Here is a 15874-nt window from a genome sequence, read left to right on the forward strand (position 1 = left end):
GGAGGTGCCCAGAGTAAAAACAAGAGTGGGCAAGATAGCTGGCATGCACCATACTTGCCCTGCTCGATGTGTTCTCACTTAATCATCACAACCCTCTGTCCCCATTTTACAGATGAGGAAGTGGAGGCACAGAGTTAAGTGACCAGCCCCAAACACCCAAGAGCCATCAGCAGGTGGATACGTGTCCACTGGAGGGCGAATGGGGTGACAGCATCCACGGCTGGGGTCCATCCAGGCTAAGTGCTGCCCCTGGCCACGTGCTTCACAATCCTTCCTCGTGGCATCCTGGGAAGGGTATGTTCCAGGGAGCGGGGCCCGAGGGTTGGCCCCATTCTACAGATGGGGATATTCATTGGAGGGACTGATGGTGAAGCTGAAGCTCCAGTACTTTGCCACCTGATGCGAAGAGCCAACTCACTGGAAAAGACCCTGATGCTGGGAAAGATTGAACGCAGGAGGAGAAGGGGGTGACAGAGGATGAGGTGGTTGGATGGCATCACTAGCTTGATGGATGTGAGTTTGAGCAAGCTCCAGGAGTTAGTGATGGACAGGGAAGCCTGGTGTGCTACAATCCGTGGGGTCGCAAAGAGTTGGACACGACTAAGCGACTGAACACAAGCAATAGAAACACTCAGCACTGGATCTGCAGGCCCTTTGGTGCCAGCTGTGCCTTGAACACGCGTGATGCGGGGGCCCCCACCCTAGCGCTGGGGGCATCCTCGGCCCTGGGGTGGGGGTGAACCGCAGGGCAGCCTGTAGCCCCTTGGGGGCCATCAGCAGACGTGCTGCTGGGTTTCCAGGGTCGGGATGCAATCAGGGAGGAGTGCTGAGACCCGCTGATGGGCCGCCAGGGAACATCAGCTGTTCCCTCAGCAACGGCTCTGCCGTCCCCAGACGAGGCCTGGCCCATGGCCCCATGCAGCCTGGGGAGGGTGGGCTGAGGCATGAAGAGCTCTGTGGGGCTGAGTGCTGTGCACACATCATCTCCCCTGAGAGGAGGGGAGTGTTCTTCCCACTGTGCACGAGCGAACACTGAGGCTGCCCGGGTAGGAGGCTCGTCTCGTCAGGGGGCAGAGCCAGGATTTGAACCCACAACTCAAGCAGAAAAGCACGAAGCCTCAGGTCAGGCCCCCAGATCCAGCCCTGCTACTGGGACATGACCTTGGACGTGTCACCCAACCTCCTGGCTCCATGCACGTCAGTAAATGGAGATCCTCAGTCCTCTGCACGTTGTGTGGCTGTGAGGATGGGATGAGGTGCTGGGGACAAAGGTCCCCAGGCAGGCTGGGCACCAAAGGCGGACGTGACTGTCCAACCTGCAGGCTGGCTGGCAGGGGCACTGTAGGACACCCACAGTCTGAGGCACAGGGTGAACCAACCAGGACCAGTGGGCACCCCAGACCCAGGCTCATAAATCGAGCAGGGAGAGAGCCGGGCCCCAGGCAGCTGTCTCCTGGACACCGCCTCCCCTGGGGCCCTGGGCTGCACGCCCTCCCCGGAGTCTTCCTCCACGTGGGCCAGGCGCCCTTCCATAGTCTCTGGGGGGCTCAGCCTTGTCACTCAGGCCTGGCCTGCTGTGCGGGGGGGGAGGGGGGGTGCTTGCTCATGGCTTCCTGTCCATGCCGGTTCACTGTCACTGTCCCTCCTCTGAACACCCGGGAGGCCTGGCCCGAGTCGCACAGGCCCTGGCGGGGTGGGCAGACTCAGGACTTGGCACAGACCCACAGCTCAGTGGTTTGTGAGTTCTTCTCTGTCCCTCCTTCTAGAACCTCCATCCCAACAGCCCGGTGCTGCCCCACCCTGCCCCCCGAGTCCGTTAACCCGGCGACCTTTTTGCCTTCATCCCCTCCATCTCCTCCCTGGTTTAGATCCTCCAATTTGTTATAATTGTTCCCCTGACGTAGCCGCAGTTCCCTTGTGCTCTCTCATTCTCACCTGCATTCATCAAAAACCTGCCTCTCCATCCAGGCTGCACCTAGGGTGACTACAGAAAAACAGGCCACTGTCCCACAGGATCCCAACTTCTATTCACAAACACAGCCCTCAGATGGCCGCTCCATCTTGCTCGGAGTGAATGGCCATGTGCTGGGCTCCCCTCTGACCTCTGACCTCTCTGCTGCACAGGAAACCTTGGGCCACAGGGCCCCTCTGCAGGCCCTTGCGTGGCTCCCTCCCTCCCTGCCAGCCCTGCCCCCACGCTTGCTTCCCAGAGGAGCCCCTGTCCTCTGAAGGCAGGACCCCAGCCACCGTGTGCACGCCACCCAGTGTCTGCAGCAGCTGGGACATGCAGGGGGCCTCGGATAAACCGCGTGGCTGAGGGAGCCAGGGGCCTGCCCTGAGCCCGGGCTTCCCTGGCTGTGAACTGCGGTGCTGGCTGGGCCCGGCCTGCATGCCCTCCATGCAGGGGACACATGTCAAGCACCCAGTCTGGTGGCCCGTGAGCGCTCCCCACACATGGGGGATCCCGGCCCCTGCAAACCCCAGGGGAGCAGTCCCCTCCGGCAAGCCAGGCTCTCACACTCAGGAATGGCTTCCTGCCTTCTTAACAGTCCACTGAGCAGGGCTGCTGCCCTACCTCCAGGGCGGGCACTTGACAGAGGTGAGAGCCGAGGCCTCGAGACAGGGACGACCGCTGAGAAGTAACTGCCCAGGCTGCTCCAGGCTGGGGCTGCCAAGTGTCACTCTGTCTCTGACCTGCTGTGAGGATAGGGGGTCGCCCAGCCTCAGCACATGTCTCTGTGAAGGAACCCAGCCCAGGACCGCCCCCCGCCCCACAGTCACCACTGTGGCTAACGGTCCCGCTGAGGGGTCTCTATGATGACTCCTATGGAGCCATCGCTGAGTGGGGATCTGAGGGGTGCTGGGCAGAGCCTGGTCATGCCAGCAGGCCCAGACGGCCTGGCATGTGCTTCCCGCCTCAAGGCTGCAGCAGACAGCATGCAGCATGCCCCCCAGCCGGCCGGATCTGAGTGTGTCCCCTACACGGTGGCTCAGGGCGGGGAAGGAGCAAGGCCTTGCCACCACCCTGCAGTGTGACCTGGGACAATTTCTCCCTCCCTTCCTTCGTGGAAACTGGGCTTTGTAGTCCCTCCAGAATCCTCCCAGCTCTTTAAGTAAATCTACAAGGGCCCAAGAGGTCAGCTGAGATTTGGCCAAGAAAGGCTACCGCTGATGGCCAAGGGTTAGGAGAGTTCAGTCGCTCAGTCGTGTCTGACTCTTCGGGTCGGGAGAAGCGAGGTAAAGGACACGCGTTGAGGAGCGGGCCCACTGTGAGCGCTGTAAATCCACTGGCAGGTGGGTGAAGGCTTAGCGGGCGCTGCTCTGACCCCAGGCCCCAGACAGTGAGGGATGGGGTCGGTCAGGCTGGCTATCCTGTCCCGCCACCCACCCACCAGTCTCCAGGCGAGTGAGGGCAGCCCCCGGCCCCGCCGCTCACCAGGGAAGGCGTTGATGTCGATGACGGCATGCTGCCCCGTCTGGTTGTTGATGATGATGTCGATCCCGAAGAGAGACACGCCCAGCGCCTGCCGCAGGGCCCGCGACAGCTCCCGGATGACCTCGTCGCTCGGCCGCTCGAACACGCCCTCGATCTTGTCCAGCTGACAACACATACACCACACACACAGACAGGAGTCAGACCTCGGGCAGGGAGACGCGACACTAGCCCATAGAGACCCCCACTGCAGTGCCACGAGGCTGGGTCTTATTTCCAGGCAAGAGGCAGGACAGACCCACTAGAATCAGCCCAAGGATGGCCATTTCCAAGTCCTGCCACTGGCTGGGCAGGCACTGGGGCAGGTATGGCATCTGCGACCCCTAGTCCTCATGCCCACCGGGGAGACGGGCATCATTACCAGCATTTTACAGAGAGGAGCTGACGCTCAGGGTCAGGGCTGATTCACGGCCACACAGCTTAGGGCTGCATTTGGACCCAGGGATTTAGCCTGTAAAAGCCATGGGCTTCCCAGGTGGCACTAGTGGTAAAGAACCCGCCTGCCAGTGTAGGAGACATGAGAGACACGTGTTCGATCCCTAGGTTGGGAAGATCCCCTGGAGGAGGGCATGGCAACCAACTCCAGTATTCTTGCCTGGAGAATCCCCAGGGACAGAGGAGCCTGGTGGGCTACGGTCCATGGGGTTGCAGAGAGTCAGACACAACTGAAGTGACTTAGCACACAGGTATTGAGCCTGTAAAAGACAAGGTTCTTAGCAGGAAGGAAGGAGAGGGAGAGTCTGCTATGACCCCAGGAAGACTCTGTGGTTCAGGACACCTAAGAGCTGCACCTTGAAGAAGGGAAGACTGCAGTGGCTGGGCCAATGGACCCAGGTGAGAGCGCAGTGGAAGCAAAGGTGCGAGGCAACCATCCGTGGAAGAGAGCTGGGAGTGGCTGGAAAAGTCGGGGAGGATGTGGGCAGTGGGGGGAGCTTTTGTTAGCATCACTGCACTGGCCCATTGTTGGCAGAACCTCAAGGCTGTGAGGCGGTGGGTTCCATGGACCAGCCTTCATTTACTAGCTGGTACTGGGTGGGGAGAGGTTTGGACACAGGGCTCCTGGGTGGGACTCGTTCTCCCCTTCCAGACAAGTTGCTAACCTTGGTGTTTCCACCCTAACTCCCCATGCTCAGCAAGCTTCTCCAGAGTCTACTCGGCCACTCCTGCCCAGCTCCTGGGTCTGAGCTCAGCCTTTGGCGATGCAGAGCTGGGGGGCTGGCCCCGGGACCCCACCGTGACACTGCTCACATTCTGCTCTAATCACAGCTGGCCTGGGACAGGCAAGTCTTCATGGGCTCAAGCTTGGCCCCTGGAAGGAAGCAGCACATCACCCTGGGAAGGACTGAGGCAGATGGCTCTGGATTTGAATCCGGACTGTGACTTCCTAGCTCTGTGGTCTTAGAGAGAAGTGCTTGGCCTCTCTGCACCTCAGTCTGCCCATCTGCCAATCAGGGCCATCGAGGCCTCCACCCCAGACAGCTGGGAGGAGTCACAAGGTCGTCTAAGCGGTGGGGACAGCACAGGTCTGGCTGCAGGAGCTGCCTCACCTGCATTTAAGGCACAGATGGCAGCGTGTCAGCCCTAGGTCAGCCAGAATAGGGCTCATACGTGGTACTCAGTAGATACCAGCGTCCTAAGGCTGCTGGGATGGGGCCAAAGGGGAAGCACAGGGGCTGATCCACCAGAAATAAAAAAATAGAAGCTGGGTCAAAAATTTAAATGGAGAATTATCACATGGCCCAGCAGTTCCACCCTAGGTGTGTAACTTGTACGCCAGTGTTCACAGCTGCATTATTCACAACAGGCAAAAGGCAGCAACAACCCGAATGTCCATCAACAGATGACTGGATAAACAGAATGGGTTACCCAGACTGTTCTGCCACCCTTTGCTACAATGTGGAGGAACCTTGAAAATATTAGGCCAGGTGAAAAAAGCCAGATGCAATAGGTCACCTTCTGTATGATTCCCTTAAAAGGAAAAGTCCAGAAGAGGTAAATCCATAGAGACGAAAAGCAGATTAGTGGTTGTCAGGGGCCGGGAGGAGGGGGGGATGAGGAGGGATGCTCAGTGGGTACGGGATTCTCTTTCGGGTGATGAAAATGCCTGAAAGGAAAATGGTCTCTGGAACTAGACAGAGGTGGTGGTTGTACAACGTTGTGAATGTGCTTACTACCGTTGAACTGTCCACGCTAAAATAACTAACCAGAGAGAACCTTCCTGGCAGTCCAGTGGTTAAGACTCCATGCTCCCAATTTCAGGGGGCCCAGGTTCGATCCCTTGTCAGGGAACTAGATCCCACATGCTGCAGTGAAGATCTGGTGCAGCCAAGTAAATAAATATTTTTTTAAAAACCCACAAACAATTGTATATTATATGACTTTCACCTGGATTTAAAAAAAAGAAGTGAGGCTGGGTCAGCCAGTCTGGGACAGAGTCTGGGCAGCACCCACAGGACACGTGGCCCTCACCCCTGGCACAGGAAGCCAAGTGGCCGATGGGGAGCTTCCAGACATGCACAGAGCAGGGAGCCCACCCCTGGGCACCATGATGCTCTACCGTGAGAGCCATCTGTCCCAGCTCTGCAGGTTCCCCTGCCCATGGCCCTGCTGCCTCGGCATCCCACCCTGGGGAGCCACGTTCTAGGGGGCAGCATCAGCCTGACTGTGACAGGCACTTGCCCGCTTGGCACCTGCTGAGGTCGCCCCGTGCCTGCCTCCCACTCGTGCTCAGCGGTGCGGGCTCAGCAGCTCAGCCACTGGTCCTGGGGATGCCTGGCACCGCCCAGTCTCCGCCGCCTGCTCTGAGCTGTAATGGGCCCTGCCGGGTCCTGCTTTCTTGCCTTGGTAAACGGAATACTAAAAACACTGCCGCCGAGGGACTGTGGTGAGGATCCACAAAGCTCCCGAGTCAGGCCTGCGGCGCAGGCCCGGCAGCAAGGGGACCCGCGGCCGCTGCTCCGTCACAAAAGCCACGTGACCGGCTGTTTATAAAAGCGCGTTCTCAGCTCAGCGAAGGGACCTCAGACATCCTTTTGCAGCCTTCTGCCTGTCTGCAACGAGGAGGTGACGGAGGTGCTGAGGTGAACCCCTGGGTACCCCCGTCAGCGACACTGACTGAGCCTGACATGGTGTGGGGTGCTTTCATCCAGGGACTCCCTGAGTCCCAGGACCATTCTAGGGGCAAGTTGGGGAAAATGAGGCTCAGAAAGACGACTTGACTCGCCACAGCTGGAAGGCTGTGGAGCTTCTGACTCCAGGCCGTCTCATTCAGTATTGCTCTCAACTAGTAGCCCATACTGGTGTGGGGGCCTGCCAGGCGGGTGGGAGCGGCGTCCACCCTTGGGGGCGTCCGGCCAGGGAGGGAGGCAGGGCTCCCTGGACCTGCATGAGGCCACAAAGGGGACTGGAGGGACCCCACAGGGCGGGAGGATGCTAAAGGCTCATCTGGACACCCATACCTGGGAATGCACCTGTCTGTGCAGGAGGGCCCATCATCCCGAATGGAAAGGGGATGGCCAACTGCGTTTCCCTTTCCTCGTTTATGTGTTACCAGCCCTGGAGGACCCCTGCACAGCAGTCACGAGCTGATGGGAAGGGAGAGATGACACCAGGGCTGGAAGGTGGAGAGAAGGCCTTGCGATGTCTCCAGGCTGACCTTTCCCACGTAGCAGATGGAGACACGGGCTCAGTCACAGGCGGGTGATAAACCAGGAAGACAACTTTGCTTCCAGCCCTCACGGTGACCCTCTGGCCTCTGTTAACAGCCCAGTGGTGACGAGGGCCACACTGTGCTGGGGCGGGGGTGGGGGGGGCGGCAGGGACAGCTTCTCCGTAAGGCTGTGGAATGCTGACCCCCTCCAAGAGTCACTGGCTGAATAAGGTCTGGGAGCCTTGCAGGGAGGCCACCCTGAGGTTTCTGAGCTTTCATGAGACCAGGACATTCTTTCGCACAGAACACCTATCTCAGTCTTAGAATGTGCATGCCAGGCGCCGAGGGGTTCTCTTTAGAATCTGGTTGTTCTCTAAGCGTCCCTGACCACAGCTTGTCCCCGGGTTACGTCTATCAACATCCCGAGGGAGGGTGGTGCTCACTCCAGGTCCCTGCCGTGCCTGTGCTCTGTTAACCCTCGGTACACGGCCGGCTCCTCAAAGGAACCAGGTTCAAACAAGAAATGGGACCGGTGGCCTGGGTCGGGGGGACAGCGGGTCGTGGGCAAGCACAGGCCCTAGCATGGAACGGAGGGGAATGAGGCCCAGAGGCAGGGGTCCGCTGCGGAGGAGACACGGGTGAACCCTTCCAGAATGGCCGGAGGGCTGTGGCATACGGGAGCTGGAGACCAGGCGGAGGGCTCGGTTCAGAGGCAGTGGCGGCAGAGGCCACCGGCTCTGGGGACACGGAAGAACAGCAGGGCATGGCACAGTGTTGATTTCTCAAGTGCCAGGGAGGTAAGAAACCCTGAATTCCTGCAAGACCCAGCTTTGAAATCAGACTAATCTGGGGTCAGCTCTCATCTCTGTCCTTGCATGAGGAGCCCTGTGGGTTTAGACAAGTTATCTAACCTGGTTGAGCGTAGCTCTCCCCTCAGGAAAGCAGGGACATCTGTCCACCCCTGAAAGGCTGTTTCGGGCCAGAGGATGGAGCCTGATGCCCAGCACCATTGACAGAACGGCAGCCCCGAGCCCACTCCCCACCGTGAGCCACCCCGGCAGCTGCAGCAGTACACAGCAGGAGCTCAGCAAGCGCTTACTGGACTCATACGGACAAGGAAAGAAAAAAGGGAAACTGACGCGCTGCTGTCTCTTGCCTCCTTTTTTTTTAGTAAATCAGGACAAAGCAGCTTAGAAAGCAGGTCTTCAAATTCCTCACAACTGGGGGGCTTCCTCACATGGGAGAAGTTAGACAACCGTCCGCCTGAGTGAGGGGTGAGCGGGCACGGCTGTGACGGCTGCTGCTACGGAGGTGCAAAGCAAGCAAGGAAGAGGGGGTCTCTGGAGCCCCCCGGGGTCCCCGGCCTGGCGGGGAAGGTCCTGCCACCCTGCCCCGCTGGAGAGCCAACGTCACCCCACCCCCAGGCTCAGCGGGAGGGACATACCGCGGTCAGGACCGATGAGGACTCTGGCTTCGACACGTTGTGGCTGTTGAAGAAGATGGACTCGCGGTCTGAAACGCAAAGACGGGAAGCAGCCAGAGTTAGAAGCTTGAGGCAGAGACAGCAATTCCAGCATCTGACACCAGGGGGCAGCACCACCCCAGCCACAGGCCGTGGTGCCTTAGGGCTCAGGGTCCAGCAGCAGCCACCTGGGCCCCCTCCCACCCTGAAGAGACAGGACACCATGGAGCGACACGCGCCGAGTCAGGGCTCCTGTTTCAATTTTTCTTTCCATATAACAACGAATGGCTTGATGAGCCCACCTCCCCTCCACTCTCATCTTACAGTATCATACCTGGTTTTCCCCAATACCTAGGCCCCTTCCCCAGAGTGTGTCCAGCGCATCTTATGGACGTGGCACCAGAAAGGGGGGCTGAGTGAGAAAGGGGAAATGCTGCATAGGCGAACATCAAAGGCCCAGAGAAAAGAGGTCGACTGATGCCACTTAATCCAGCATCCCCAACCCCTCCTGGTTCTGCCCATGGAATGTCTTTTCAGGCACGTTTAGGCTGCCACAGGGCACGTGAATGTTTAAAACACAAAGGGTTCTGCCGTTTCCCAGTTATTTAGGGGAAAAAAATAGGAAATCAGAACTTGGGCTTTGGTAGGATCCATCCAAGAAAGCATAGAGAATAATTTCTGCCTGGCTTTGGAAACAGGCACAGCCACCTGAAGTACCCGCCACATCTTCCTGCACATCTCTCCCAGCTCCCACTGCCCCCGGGGCCCCCTCAGCCCCATGGAGAGGCAGAGTAATCATCTCAATCCCAGGACTATTAGAGTGATGAGTAGTAGGGTTGTTCATTCATGCCCTGCAGAGTAGAGGCACACCAGTTGGTCAGAAACATGCTCTCTAGCACGTGGAAGTGTGCAAATGCACGGATCACAAAACCAGGAGCCTCAGGGCTGAGAGCCCTGGTAAAGACCATCATCACACTAGGACCCCACCCCACCTCACCCCGAGAAGGACACGGACCACAAGCCCCCACGTGGCCCCGGCAGCCTCTGCTTTGGTCCTTCTGGGTGAGGCGTTGTGGCTCCCGTTCCCCTAGGACACACTGCTCAGCCCTGAGACCCAGGACAGGAACGGCCCCGCTGGGCACCGCTGTGTGCCGGGGGCTGAACTGTGGGGGCACCTGCTCTGGCTGCCAACGCCCCCACCGCCAGCTCCAGGGTTACAGCGCCGCAACAATCATGCATGAGGAAGTGATTTGGGCGGAGGCCAAGCAGGCAGGCGCTGAGATGTACCTGGCATCTTTCCCGCTAGCGGGGCACGCAGGCCCCTTGCCGCCCCGGCGTGCCCGACAGTCCTCCTACCGCTCCGACCAGAGCCAGTCCAGACGGGGGGCACGAGAGACGGTCCTGGGGAGGAGCCTGGGGAAAATAAACACCCTGCAGGACTTGCGCCAAGCAGCCACACTGACCTCTACTCTTGAGCGCCGACAAACAAGAAGATTGAGCCTTCGGGGGTAGCAAGCCCCATGGGCCAGAGGTCAGAGCAGGGCTTAAGCAGCTGGGATGGGCCTTCCAGACTCTGCAGGCACTGCCCACCTTCTCAGCCTGTAGCCCAGCCTGGCCCTGCTGAGCTCAGGGCGCCTCCCACCCACCAGGTGGGACCCAAGGGCAATGGCCAGAGTGGCAGAGTAGGCCTGGGGAGAGAAGGGCCACCCAGAGCAAGTGGACACAGCCAGTTCAGGGAGGCTTGGAAGCCACAGAGAACAACGTGGATGCTTAGCTATGCAAGAAAGGGAAAGAACTGGGTGCTCAGAGGGGTGTACCCAGTGCCCATTGAACTGGACAGACCATGTCACCCGGCAGCTTCTTGGGGCAAGATCCAAAGTGGACCATTTCAAAGGGGACTTGTTTCTCCTCCTGGCTAACTCTGAACTGGGGGCTCCAGCCAGAGGACTGTTCAGCAGGGTGATGGGAGCTGCCCTTCGCTCAGAACCCTCCCCACGTGCAGCTTGAGCAGGCCCAGGTGGAGAGGGAGCAGCTTCCAGCCATTTGGTGATCCAGGAAGATTGTGGAAGCCGAGACAGGTCAGGCAGGATTGGAGCATCCCATGGCACCAGCTTCTTGGGCAGCTTCAAGATCCCCTGCTGATAAACCTGGCTGGGCCCTTGCACCTTGATCACAGGAGTACCCTGGACGTGGGGAGCTCGTCCCTTCTCTGTTCCTGGGCTAGTCCCGCGACACATAGAGCCCAGTGAAGAACCACCACGAATGTCCACAGGAGAGGGGAGACAATAAGTGGAATATGGGTGTCTTTGTGCCCAATTTACAGATGAGGAAAACAGGTTCAAAAGAGGAAGAGTAGGGCACATGTCTAGCCCCCAAATATCCCTGCGACTCTAATGCAGCTGTGAACTGCGGCCACACCTTCTTAGCTTCATCTTCACATGTCTCCTTGGGGGAGGGGGGCGGGCAGCATGTCACGGCGCCACAGACAGTGGTCCACACCTCCTCCCAGACCTCCAGCCCCGGCTGCCCTACTCGAGTGGTCCCCTCATCCAGTGGTGTCCCAGGACCCCCCGCTTCCTCCGGGGCCCCTCATCTGTGCACAGTTCATCCTTTCACGACTTCCTCCCTGGGCAGTTTCTCCCACTAGAATCTAAGCGGGACACCTGGCTGACTACCCAGTCCCCTGCTGGATCCTCACTCCTGCACAGGGCTGGGCACGAGGCAGGTTCAAGGAAATACAGCCTCTGCTCCACCTGCAGGGCTCTCGATGATGAAAGATCACCAGATCTGGCCCCGCCATCTGCGACTGTAAATAGAGGTTTATTGGAACGCAGCCCCGCCCATTCACTTACATGTTGTCTACAGGGGCTCTTAGGCAACATGACTGATGACAGAGCTAGAAATACTTCTTCTGGACTTTTCCAGCAAAAAAGCCTGGTGACCCCTGCCCTATGTGGTCATCGGTATCCTTCCTTTATGTACATACCCCTAAGGGAAAAAAGGCCCAGGAAGCGGAGACAACAAAGGCGCTGTGTCTGAAGGGGAAAAGAAACGGAAATATCTCTCCCACTGTACTGGGGGGAGGGGGACGGGGGCGGGGGGAGGCGGCACAGAGAAACATGGCCAGGGGTTGGCATAGGCCAGCCTCAACTCTCTCGGTAAAAACATCACTTCGGTTCCAGCCAAGGCAACTGCGAGACGTTGGCTGTCTGACCTGACTTCAGAGGTGCTAACAGATGCAAACCGAAAGGACACCTGAAAACCAAAAGAACACAGCTGTGGAGGGAGAGGTGGTATCCTCATAATGACCGCAGGTCAAAAGAACCCCACTCGAGAAGCCCCCACCTCCCTGCGCGGACGGGGAGCCTGGAGGGCCTGCCATGCAGGACAGCAGGGACCAGAGAGATGGGAGAGGGCTGGAAACAGCCAGAGGCCCAAAGCCCCCTGCTCAGCTGGTCCAGCTTAAAGGGCCACTGGTACACTGTGCTTTTCATCTGTTAAGAGGACACATGTGTGAAAAGGACAAAACCCAGACCAGCTGGATGGCCTGATGCCCTGAAGATGGTGGCCACGGAATCAGCTTTGGGGATGGAGGGATGGACACACAGAAAGCCACTCAGCTTCCCTGAGCATAGTAAACACTCCTCCGCTAGCCCTGTGTTTCTCCACTGATCTGCTCGGTTCCGGTCAACGCATTTGGGCTTTCCCAGGGGCTCGGCGGTAAAGAACCAGCCTGCAATGCAGAAGTCACAGGAGATGCAGGTTCGATCCCTGGGTCGGGAAGATCCCCTGGCAACCCATTACAGTATTCTTGCCTGGGAAATCTCGTGGACGGAGAAGCCTGGCTACAGTCCCTAGGGTCGCAAAGAGTCGCACATGACTGAGCACACAGCCTGCGTATTACGGTAAACTGGCAGCCCAGAATGGCCACGAGAAGACACAGATGTGGAGCGCTCGTTCTGAGACAGCACTCAGAGCTCACGCCCTGCCACTGGCGGTTCCCAGACGGAAACTAGCCAGCCCTTAGCAACCAGGGGAAAGTGGGGGACAACTGTTGCGTGGAAAAGAAGGAAACCAGGTGGTATGTTTCTTTAAGAGATGGAGTGATTTAGGGTAAAATAAGAAAAAAGGGAAACAATTGCATAAGGTAAACTTATTCTTCCCTTAATACATTTTCTGTAGATTTAAACATATTCTCAAAAACCAGGAAATAATATAAAGAGGATTAAAAAATGGCCTTATCCTGCCCACAACTGCTAACAATGTTTCTTGCTAATATACAGTCACATACAGAAAGACCCTTCCCGACATTGGTCCCCCACCCCTAATCATTCCATCACCCCAGTGGGTGGAAGCAGGGACTGGTATGTGGACACCCTAAAAGCCCCGCCCAGCAGGGAGAGCTGCCTGCACTCAGAAGGTCAGGGGAGAGAGACACACGTTTCCAAAGTGTCTGCTCTCTGGGTTGTGTTAACGGGAAGAATGGCTGAGAGAGGATGGGAACAGCTGGACTTGGTCCAAGAGGAGTGGCTTGCAGCCACGAGGAGCGGACGGTGACAGGCAGTCCCGGGCAGAGGGATTTTAGACGGACACGTCTGTCTGCTCAGCTGCCCAGGACCGCGTCTGCTGACGGCGGGTTTTCCATGCAGAGAGAAGCGCACAGTGACTGAGGGCAAACCAGGGGTGACCCATGTCCTCCGTCCAGGAGATCACCAGGCTTATTCCAGAGACGCTGCCCCTGTTCCAAAGGTTCCTGGAACTGGCCTTGAGGAAGCCTCCAGAACCACTAGAGCAGTCTTTTGAGTGGCCCCAATACCACCAAATCCTTACGTGTCAGTTTTTGCGATAGCCAAGGATCACCTGGAGCTGGTGAGCAGCTGAAGAAAAGCTGAGGGCCTGGAGCCCCTTGGCCTCCTGAGAGGACACCCTCAGATGGGGCAGCTCCCTGCAAATGCCACCACTGTGTGACAGCTGAGGGACAGTTGGGGCCATCATTCACTGGTCCAGAATATGCTCACCAATATGGTCCCCACCCGTGTCCACTCCTGACCCACCCGGGGCCCACAGCTGGCAAGTCCCATGCCCCCAGCATAACTCCTAACAGAGCTCGCGTCCACCTCAGAGGCTGCAGAGGCAGCAGGTGACTCAGTGTTTCCCAGCTGGAAAAAGGAGACACGGTAAAGCAGCCAGTGCTCTGGCCCTCAAAACACCGGGCCCCCTCCCTTCCCGGCTGCCCTGAAGAGCCCGTCACCCAGTCCAGCGTGTTCTTGGTGAGCCTCCTTATCATGAGGGGCCCCGGGAAGCGGCCTGGGTACAGAAAGCCCTCAAGTTCTTCCCCGAGCTTATGGTAGCTGAGGTGCACGGAGCCCCTTCGACGGACCTGGTTGGGACACGGGTTTCCCACTCATGCTCCAAGACCTCTTCACCTACTGGACACAACTCTGCCAACCTTCAGATCACCTCTCTTCCCTCCAGAAATAACCCAGGGCGACCAGGGTCAGTGCCGAAGGACAAGAGGCCGGTGCCGTGTCCCAGCCGCGCCCCTGAGCATAGGCATCCCGGACAGTGTGAGGCCCACTTACCTGACGTGCCCGCGGAGAAGTTCTTCAGTGAGGGCCTCTGGACCACGGTGTAGGACTCACCAACCACAAATACCTTGTACAGGACAGCATTGTGGTTGATGAAATTCTGGACCACGCAGGGCGGCTGGATGGCGCTCAGGCCCTCCTGGTTGAACACGATGGCCATCTGGGGAGACAGGGGGCCAAGGGCTTGGTCAGAGTCTACCGCCTCCTCGGCCTTATCACTGTCCAAAGCATCACCACCAAGGGCCATCCCAGCCCGGTGGCACGAGGCCTCCCCAGGAAGAGTCTCAACCCAGAGTGAGTGGGGTGGGCCTCGAGCAGAACACCTGGGCATCCATCCACTCCTGCTGTGGGGGGTTTGTAAATCCTGCACTGTCAGGCCTGCCATGTACAGTTGAGCTGGCTGTGCACTGCACAATCCCACTACTCACACTGTATCCATGGAACGGGCCCCCCTGGGCTGTGTACTACTCACCCCTTAGGACCTCTTTGTAGAGATCCCTCTACAAAGACTTTGGCGGTGGGAGGTGGGCCACTGAGGGGGTGCGGGCAAGAAGCGGAGGACAAGGGATCAGGGGTTGGGAGGCCTTGGGTTCAAAGCCTGTACAGTGACGACAGCTGCCTCTTGAGAACTCATGACATGCCTGGCCCTGGTATGATCACTTTACCTGAGTCACCTGGTGTCATCCTCACATCCTGCCCCGAGGTGGGCACGGACATCATGCCCCTTTTACAGATGAGGAAACTGAGGCCCTGAGGCACTTAGAGGCTGCTGGCAAGTGACAGAGCCCAGAAAGGGATGGAGTCCAGCAGCCCCCAGCCCCACACATGTTACACACGAGCGCTTAAGGAATGGGAACATTCCACTCCTGGGTCCTGACTCCTCTCGGAACAAAGGCCTCCAACAGGAGGATCTGGCAGGGGACAGAGGTCAAGGTGGGTGGGGGAGGGGAGGGGCGACTGGACAAAACCTCCCTGTGTTGGGCTGAGGCTGGGTCTGCCCAGGGCCCACCAAAGCCAGCAGCCAGTGCTGGGGCCATGATGAATGTTTCATCCAGGCCTTGGGGCCACAGCAAGGAGCCACCAGCTGCCCAGGGCTACTGCCCAGGGAGGGGATAACAGGCCTGAACAGCTGGCTGCCCACACTAGCTGTCGCCTCTCAACAAACCGTCACAGAGCACCACCCCAACATGCCTGGTGCCCAGCTGGGTGGGGCAGGGGTAGAGATCCAGGCCACATGGGGAAACAAATGTGTGTGTATATACCATAGTGAAACAAGTGTGTGTGTGTATGCGCGCGCACGTGCGCACCACAGTGAATAGCTCCCTAGCCTGCCGATGAGAGTGGAGAGCCAGATGTGAGCTCAAGTCCTGTGCCTGGCACTTGCTGTGCAAGCCGTTTAAGCTCCATTTGTATCCCCTGTAAAATAGCATTAGGAGCCACCACGGGGTAGCTTTGGGGGTCCTCTGAGCTTTGGGCTCAATATATTTTTTTAAGGAGGAGTGGTATTTCACTGTGGAACAAACTCAAGCGCTTACACCAAAACAAGAAATCAAATCATGAACATAAACTAAAAACAAAAAGTCCTGATTTTGGTTGACTGAGCTAGGGACTGAGCAATCAGAAGCAGGGCTCAGCAGGCTGGGGTCCGGGTGAGGACCCCAATTGGAAAGCCCCCTTTCCAG

General features: G+C 58.1%; 1 protein-coding gene across 2 annotated transcripts in view; it reads right to left on the reverse strand.

The window, feature by feature from the left end:
- ITPK1 (inositol-tetrakisphosphate 1-kinase) overlaps positions 1-15874 on the reverse strand; it is a 153028-nt gene that overhangs the window by 3515 nt on the left and 133639 nt on the right. For both annotated transcript variants that reach the window (XM_052659501.1, XM_052659502.1), the window contains 3 exons: positions 14187-14352; positions 8587-8654; positions 3437-3599 (listed from right to left, as the gene is read on the reverse strand). In XM_052659501.1, the coding sequence (XP_052515461.1) occupies positions 3437-3599; positions 8587-8654; positions 14187-14352 (397 nt within the window). The remainder of the gene's footprint in view (positions 1-3436; positions 3600-8586; positions 8655-14186; positions 14353-15874) is intronic.

The sequence above is a fragment of the Budorcas taxicolor genome, chromosome 21, assembly GCF_023091745.1.
Source record: "Budorcas taxicolor isolate Tak-1 chromosome 21, Takin1.1, whole genome shotgun sequence".
Lineage (NCBI taxonomy): Eukaryota > Metazoa > Chordata > Mammalia > Artiodactyla > Bovidae > Budorcas > Budorcas taxicolor.